Here is an 8710-nt window from a genome sequence, read left to right on the forward strand (position 1 = left end):
TGTTGTGTCTCTGCAGCCACGCGTCACTGCTGCTGAGGGTGGTCCAGAGGGGGCACTGATGTTTTTATCCAACATGTGTCACAGCACAGAGTCAAGAAACTGGTTGTTATTTTTAGCAACCCTTGATACAACAAAGCAGGAGCTGGTTGCAAAGCCAAGACCTTCTTAACAAAGAGCAGCCTGTTGGAATTCCAAATGAATTACAAAACCCCAGATGTTAAGGTGAGAGAAATATCAGAGGGCAGATTTTTAAAGCATTATTCTCTGTCATGTTGAATCCGAGCGCTCCCACACACACTCTAAACACCTTTCCTGGGCTCGGGCACACAGAAGGAAATGGGGTGATAATGACGAAACCAGTGGGCACCTTGCAAAACGATAGAGCGTTAGTGAAAGGTAATACTGCAGAGGACAAACTGTCACTATGATGATGATGATGATGATGATGTGAAAGGTGACGCACACTGGGAGTGTTGCAGTGCCCTCTGTTTGTTCCCTGCTGTAATGTACATGTCAAACACCACTGAACTCTGTGGGTGGGTGTGGAGCAGCTCATGCTACCGGCCCCGTGCTGCTTTTCTTTCTAAGCGGTGAAATAATCCACGCCGCAAGTTTGCACCAGAAGTAAAAACGACCAATTAACTGGATGTTTTTGTCGTATGCAACTGATTCCCGAGAGCGACTCCGCTCTCTTTGGCAGCACTTATACAAACAGCTTCCAGCCAACAAGAAAACTGAGGTTTGCTTTGGTTAATAAGAGTGAAACTTGCCTCAATGTGGAAAAAACTATTTCTGCCAAAAGAAAAACTGGTTAAAACAAAACTTGTGGTAAGTGGAAATAATGAGAGATAATAAAAATTCGACATTATGAGAAACCACGTCAAAAATAATGAGTCCAGGTTGAAATGATGAGATGAGAAATGTTAAAACTCTGAGATACAAAACAACAAGTTAGTAAAAGTAAGGAAATAATTAAAGTAAATGGGGGAGAAAAGGTCAAAATTATACAAATAAGTCTTCGTGTCGTCATTTAAATGTTAGATTCTTCTGTGCTTGGCAGTAATTGACTTCCTACCTGACCTCCACATTATCAAACAGACATTTACACCATAATCTGCCAAACTAGCCCACACATCAGCCTCAGATCACCTCCCACTGCAGGACCTGAGGTCGAAGCCCTGAGAGTTATTGGGAGAAAGCAGCTGCGGGTTTCACATTCCTGACTCCTGCCACAGCTCCCTTCAACAAGAGTTTGACCTTTGTTGGCTCTGTCTATAACCAGGGCCGCTCGGTGTTGACAAGGCCTGTATAACACGGAGAGGACAGGGTTGAGGACCAGCAGCTGTCTCAACAATCACTTTCTTATTGGGACGAAGGAGAGTCAACAGTGGGGGACATGAAAAGTGACAGTCAGGAAAGTATGGAAGAGCATTAGAGCTAAAATTGGAATTTTTAAGAATCTATCAAACTGCTAACATTAGCACACATGACCTCTACAAAATATGTATGAATTAGTGAAATTGGTTTATTTTCGACTTAATTCTTTGACGCTAGTCTTCAACATTTTGACTGAAAAAGTTGACATTTCAAAGTTATTAACATTTCTACTTCATTCTTGGCATTACAAATCTATCTCTGGCTCATTTACATGTTTATTGAATGTATTCTATGGCATTTTGACTTTATAGAAAAAATGTTTTTCTCAACATCTCAATTTTGTTTACAAAACACAAACAGATTATCCTCCTAACTATGTTTGACATTTTTCTTGACATTTCCACTTTAGAAAAAACTTTATTCTTGGCATCACAACTTTATTTACAAATACAAAAAATCTGTTTTGTCGACTTTTCAAATATGAGCTCTTCCTCCTCATTTATTCTCGGCCTGACTCCAACACTCTTCCATAGAAAGATGCCAACACTGGAGAACAACATTTCTTTTGGCATTGCATGAATAACTTTTAGTCTTTTTTTCCCTTTTAATATGAAAACAGAGGGCACATTTGAAGTAAATGTATATTCTGTCCGTCTCTCTCCATCGGGGAGGTCCTGTGGAGATGCAGGGAAGCTGAAGGGTTAACTCGGGGCTCGGGGAAACCTGATGCTAATTAAGCTTTGGAATTCCTCATCCCGACAGAGCAGGAGCTCAGAGGCTCAGGAGGCAGCAGCAGCGATGTCTGATGTGTTTATTCCTCACTGACACTCAGGGAAGTCGGTCTCACCGAACCTGCAGCTGAAGGTAACGTTGAGTCATCAACTGGTACAAAGTTTGTTTTTTATGATTAACTTCAGCTTTTTCCACAGATTTTCCATTTGGTTCATCAATAAGCTCAAACGTGCATTTTCTGCTTTTGCAGGTAAAGACGGATTTTTCTCATGCAAACATGGTTTTACTAACATCGGTGCTGCTGCTCTCCTGGGTTTCGCTGCACAACACCGCGCAAGCTGCAGCAGATTTCTGCCGGGGGTCGCACTGCCCCGGCGGGGGCAGGAGCGACCCGAGACCGTGCACCGGGGAGCACTGTCCGGGGGGCAGATCCTCCAGGCAGCCGCGGCAGTTCAACCCCACCACGCAGGGGAGAGCGGCGCAGATAGTGGCCAGCCAGCACCACGCGTACCCGGGCTCTCCGAGAGCCGCGGCTCAAGCCTACCCGGCCGCGCAGCCTCTCCGCGGGCGACACGGAGACACCGGCGGCGGAGGAGGAGGAGGAGGCGGTGGCACACGGATGAAGGCGCCCGAGGTCCTCCCTCTGCCTGCAGGGTGCACGGACCCGGGCTGCACCGCCGCTGTGAAGCAATTTCAACCCACAAATGACACCCGAGACTGCAGAGGGATCGAGTGCAGACTGCCCCCGAGGATCCGGCCCAAAGCTCGGGCGAAGTCCTGTGTGGGTGAGGGCTGTGTGGCCGGTTCCGAGGAGAGCGTCTCCTCCTCCTCTTCCTCCTCCAGCCAGCGTCCTCCCGTGCATCTGTCCGACAGAGCCGCGCAGTTTCTGGGAGATTTCCCGGAGTTTGGATATTCTTCCTCGGAACTTGGCGGCGCGCCTCTGGGTGTCCAGCTCACATGTGACATCAAGCCAGGTCTGTTTTCTCCATCATCAGCATCATCTGCAGTGTTTAGATGATCTCAGGCTGATTCTCTTTTTCCAAATGTTCAAAGAGGACACCCCTCTTGTCCTCTTTGTCAATGCTCCAAAAAGTATTGTCTTCACTGAATTTCCTATGAATTCTCCCCATGCACTTTAGGCTTCATTGACTTCAGCCTCTTTCTCCACCTGTGATCAGCTGTGGATTATGGTTTTAGAGCAGAATAAGACTCTGTTGACCTTTAGAACTAAATGATATCTGCAGAGCAGCTCAGCTGGAAGAATGTCTCAAAGTCAATTGTCCAGAAAAGCTGTGGTTCTTTCATGTTGGCCCGAGGTCACCGGGTGTTCACACTCGGTGCCAGCGCCTCACTGAAGTCAGACTTCTGCATCAGACTTAATCTCATTTAATCACTTCCTCCAGTTCACTGTTTAACAGCAAGTGTGTTCCCGTCTTTCACTCTGCATTACTTTCATCGCAGGTGAGAATGAAGTTCCCTCAGAGGACGCCCTCATCCTGCACCTCCAGCTGGCCAAGGGGCAGGAGACGCTGGTGGAGGCCCTGCGCGCCCAGCAGGTGGTCATCCGCGACCTGCAGCAGAAGCTCGTCGACCAACAGGACGCCCTTCTGTCCCAGCAGCGCGAAATCCTGGAGCAGCAGCGGCGCATGTACGACCAGATGGACGTGGTGAAGGCCCAGTACGGCCTCCTCTCGGACACCGTCAAACAGGTCTCCTTCCAGGGCCTGCAGGGCGAGCTGCAGAGCTACTTTGAGAGCCACTTGGCGGGTCTGCAGAGCCAGGCCCGCAGCCACCTGCAGAAGTCCTACGCCGTCCACAAAATGGAGGTGGACACGAAGGTGATGGACGTGGTCGGGGAGGCGAATTTCCCTCAACCTCTGCTGGGCTGCCCTTCGCCCTGCAGCCCGGAGGAGTTCTGTGATTTTCAGAGGGACCCGCCTCAGTGTGAGAAGTGCACCATGTGTCCGCCTGGCTTCTTCCTCATCTCACAGTGCTCGTCCACCGCAGACCGCATGTGCCAGGTACTGACCTTTAAAACACTGAGTGGCATTTTGACGAACTCAGGCTTTTGGCTTCATCTTAAAAACACAAGCACAAAATGTCTTCTTGCAGCTTCAGTACATAAGCAGAATTATTCCCTATGTTTTCCTGATGATAATATTAATCTTCATGAATTACAGGACAGAGACGAATGCCTTGAACTACCAAACATTTGTGGGGAGCGAGTGAAGTGCCTGAACACCCCAGGTGAGTTTAAAACATTGTGCTGATGATAAACAACTTCTTCTACGATCATGGAAAGATTTGACCTTAGAACACATTTTCACAAGTTTATTTAAAACCCAAAGAATGTCAGTATTTTTCATCCACACAAAACAGACATTATAAACTGTATCACATGTTTTTACACCTTTGGCTTCTCCATTCTCTCGTTCTCTCCCTGGCTCAGGAGGCTTCAGGTGTCTGGGGGTGTCTGAGAGGGAAGTGGGGATGGGCATGTGTGGCCACGACTACTTCTTCAACCCGGAGCTGCAGGAGTGCCAGGCCTGTTCGGACTGTGATGGAGAGGCTGTCGCTGTCCCGTGCACGGCCGTCAGCGACACCGTGTGCAGCCAGAGTTCAGAGAGCCGACTCTCTCAGTCCTGGGCGGCGAACGTGGTGGTTCCGTCTGCGCGGACGTCGGGCGCCAACATCTTCCAGGGGCTTCAGCTGAACATCCGAGAGAAGGAGGGCAGCGACTTGCTGTCCAACGAAGGCGGGCAGGTGACGTTCCTGCAGCACGGCCTGGTGTGGCTGGACCATAACTTTGCATTAAAGCACAGCTGCAGGAACTTCCTCCAGGTGGGGATGAGGCTCAACGGCAGCCAGGAGGAGGAGGGTCAGGATCTCAGTGGCGTTCGCATCGAACAGCCCGATGGGAAGTACTTTCAGGGTGTGAGCGTCAGCAGCGGAGTGGAGGTCGAGCCTAATCACACCTTCACCCTCCTGCTGAAGAGTCCGAATCAACACTGCAACCAGAGCAAAGATCTTCACGTGTACGATGTCAACGCTCCGTCTTTGAGTCTCCTCTGGTTGTCTCATGATACCGGCGCTGTTGCCATGACGGCTCAGATGTCCCTGTTGGTCCACTACCAGACCAGCTACCGCCCGACGTTCCGTATGACCTCGGTGTCTGACCCGTATATGATCAGCCTGACCCACGACAGCCGCGGGGTGCGCTTCACGGAGAGCGGCGTGGTGAAGTTCGTCCTCCAGCAGGCGCTGTACTCCATGGGCCACACCTGCATTCGAGAGGGTTTCTCCCTGATTGCTTTCACTAACCGTAACGGGACGGGTGTGGAGGCGACGCAGGCCTTCAAGACGGGCGTCAACTACCGGGACACCTCCATCACCCTCTCTGGCGCGGTGAGCGTGGACAGTGGAGACACACTCACCTTCGAGATCACGTCGCCCTCCCAGTGCAACATCCGTTATTTCGGGGACAGCACTGGGATCAGCATGCTGAGCCTCATCTGGATTCCTTCGGCTGTGGCGTCGGCTTTGACCGCTACCGTGTCCAGGACCGGCCTCCCCTTCGGAGCGGTGAGGAACAAACCGCTGTTGTTCCAGCAGATCAGCGCAGACACGCCGCAGGTTCACTTGGCCCGCTCGGGCGAGCCGAGCAGCCGGAAGAACTTTATATTCCACGAGAAAGGGACAGCGAACATCGCCCTCAACCTGAAGCTGATCCACTCGTGTAACATAGTAAAACTCACCTTGCAGAAGGTGGCAGGTAAGAGTGGGCAGGCGGGTCCTGTGGCTCAGCAGGTGTCTGGATACATGCCTGAGGGCAGCGTGTGGGCCAGCATCGGGCTCAGGGCCTCGTTTCAGGTGCAGAACGGCACAGCGGTGTACGTGACTCTGGACTGTATCCGAGGACGTGTCAACCAGATCACACACGAGGGAGGCACTAACATCTCAATCCTCTGGGTGGCGGTGTGAAGCCTCCCGGAGCCTGAATGTCACTAAGACAGTTTGTGAGAAGACAGAAGGACAGTTTTGCACAGTTTTGAATCGCAGAGCAGATTCAACAATTTACCAAATCCAGGAAAAATGCTGGTTGATGAAAAACGTATTCCACATATTTTGTCATATTATTGTTTTAAATGTGTATTTCATCACTTTTTTAGATTTTTATGGTGAAATATTTTTCGTGTATGGTTTTAAACAAGTACTGATTTTGCTTGAAGTACTTCGGCTGGTTGAGCAGTGACCAATTCTTAATTGAATGTTTAAGTGTGTGTGTACTGTGTGTGTGTGTGTGTGTGTGTGTGTGTGTGTGTGTGTGTGTGTGTGTGTGTGTGTGTGTGTGTGTGTGTGTGTGTGTGTGTGTGTGTGTGTGTGTGTGTGTGTGTACAACTGTGTGCACTGGTGCTTGTATAGAGAGTGTGTGTATGTGTGTGTCTGTGTGACACATTTGCATGCCTACTTTTGCGTGTGTGTGAGTCTTTTGATATGTATATCCCTCCATCCCTGCATATACTTAACATACAAACTGTATGTAACAAACCTTTTTGTATTATATCATTAGACCTATAAAAGCAGTAGTTTGATATTTTGGGAAATATGGTTATTCATTTCCTGGACGAGAGTAAACGTATGTGTAATTAAACAGCAAGTATATCTCAGAGGATCGATACCACACTCAGTAGCCAGTTAGCTTAGCTTAGCATAAACACAGGAAGCAGGGAAACAATAATGCGCAATATTTGACATATTTCACTTGTTTAATCTGTACAAATTCTGTGAAAAGACATTTTTGACAAAGTGTTTTGACATTTGAACAGATGTTTATGCTCAGAATTGTTGTTTGGCTCGGACCAGTAACTTCCCGGACTGCATTCTGAAGGGGTCATAACCACTTCTTCACAGAGTTCTTTGTGTGGATTAAACTAACGGGTGCTATTTTTTTTTTGAAACTTTGGGACAGAGTCAGGCCAGCTGTTTCTTTTCAGTATTTGTGCTAAGCTAAGCTAAAACGCTGCTCTTGACAACCTCAACCAATCATTATCTGTACGGCTTTTCCTTTGAGGGTGGTGGTGGTGGTGGTGGTGGTGGGGGTTGGAGCCAATCCCAGCTGAGCTTCCTATTTACCGCACATGTTAGAGAGTGGCATCAATCATCATGTCCGACTTTCTCTCAGAATGTGCACGTTTCCCAAATGTTGAATTATTCATGTGAGAATGCAATGTAGTTAAATTTCAATAAGAAAGAGTTTTTGTACTTGTGATGTTTTTGATGATATTTATTTGCCTTTCATACAACAGGAGTTTGGTATTTACATTATGAAATGCTTATATTTGATTTATATGGTAACGCACTGAGTAGACAGTGTTGATATTCAAGTACTTGCCGTGATAGCCTCTGTGATACACTTATTTGCACAAGTATAACAGTATTATGGAATGTGCAAACATCATACTTTGTTTGTGGAGAGCTGCCCATGCATATCGTCCCTAATTGCCTCTGTCTGTGTTCTGTCCTCTCAACAATTAGGCATTAATAAGTGATTCGGGAAGTTGGCAGTGAAATTCTTCTGCTTTATTCTCACATCGTTGTGTGTAATGAATTTCTTTGTTTGTGTTGCCGGGCTCGCTGCACATTTCTTGTGGAACATCGAAGCATGTATTCTCGTTCAGCACCGAATAAAATGTACATATACTGTGTTTGTTTTTGCCAGAGAAGAAATTTCACTCTTATAAAAGCTCAAGTGCCTTTGTTGGTTTTATTCCAATAAACGTCAACTTACAGTGTGAAACACAAGACCTCAAAGTTTCACTGGACGCCCACAACAATCACTGATATTTAATGATTAGAGTTTATGTTTTTTATTGAGAAATATGTGCACATAATGGATTCCTGTCAAGCCACATTATTCATCCTCTCATGTGGGCTTCATTCAGATTCCCTGTGATTGTCAGGTTACATAAGTTCACTGTAAAATCTAAATTTCAGACTGAATGTCCATTATTTTCCATTAAGTTAAAGGCTAAAAGTTGAACAATCAGACGTTCCTCATTCCATTTAATCCCACACATACTGAACCTATTTTAAAAACAACCTTATTCAGCAGCAAAGGTGCCAAATACCGACATAATACCTGGAAAACCATACTCTGCATTTTCCTCCAATTGGTCTGAATCATGTTCAAATTATTCTTCCATCCATTACCTATAGGAGAGAAGTTCCCTGGCTCAAACATTACAAATACACTGAGTCAATGAGAGGGAGAGGAAGAGGGAGAGAAAAAAGAAAAGTGTCTGCTTGTGAGAAACAATCAAATGTTTCTGTCGGTTGCTCGGATTGGAAACAGGTGTTTCGGCGGAGCAGTGCTCCAGATGTCTGACGCTTTAGATCAAATGAGAGCCACAGCACATGAAGAAGTTCAGACATCCGACGGAGGAATGGGGACGGAGAATCAGAGCAGGAAGAAAAGACGATTGAAAACTTTCTCTTTAAAGCTGCTCGAATCAATATTTTCTACACCAGCGACACAGAAACAAACGGGCTCGCTTGTAGTGATGAAGCTGCAGCGTCACCACCGAACATCATAGTTCCCCCT

General features: G+C 47.2%; 1 protein-coding gene across 1 annotated transcript; it reads left to right on the top strand.

Moving 5' to 3' along the window:
• The first annotated feature begins 1712 nt into the window (after positions 1 to 1712).
• On the top strand, positions 1713 to 7814 carry nell3 (NELL (neural EGFL like) family member 3). Its single transcript, XM_035142996.2, has 5 exons — positions 1713 to 2241; positions 2360 to 3083; positions 3571 to 4130; positions 4290 to 4356; positions 4559 to 7814. Exons 2-5 carry the CDS (start codon positions 2387 to 2389, stop codon positions 6088 to 6090), a joined length of 2856 nt encoding a protein of 951 aa, XP_034998887.1. The 5' UTR covers positions 1713 to 2241; positions 2360 to 2386; the 3' UTR covers positions 6091 to 7814.
• Positions 7815 to 8710: the final 896 nt, after the last annotated feature.

Source organism: Hippoglossus stenolepis, chromosome 19 (assembly GCF_022539355.2).
Source record: "Hippoglossus stenolepis isolate QCI-W04-F060 chromosome 19, HSTE1.2, whole genome shotgun sequence".
NCBI lineage: Eukaryota > Metazoa > Chordata > Actinopteri > Pleuronectiformes > Pleuronectidae > Hippoglossus > Hippoglossus stenolepis.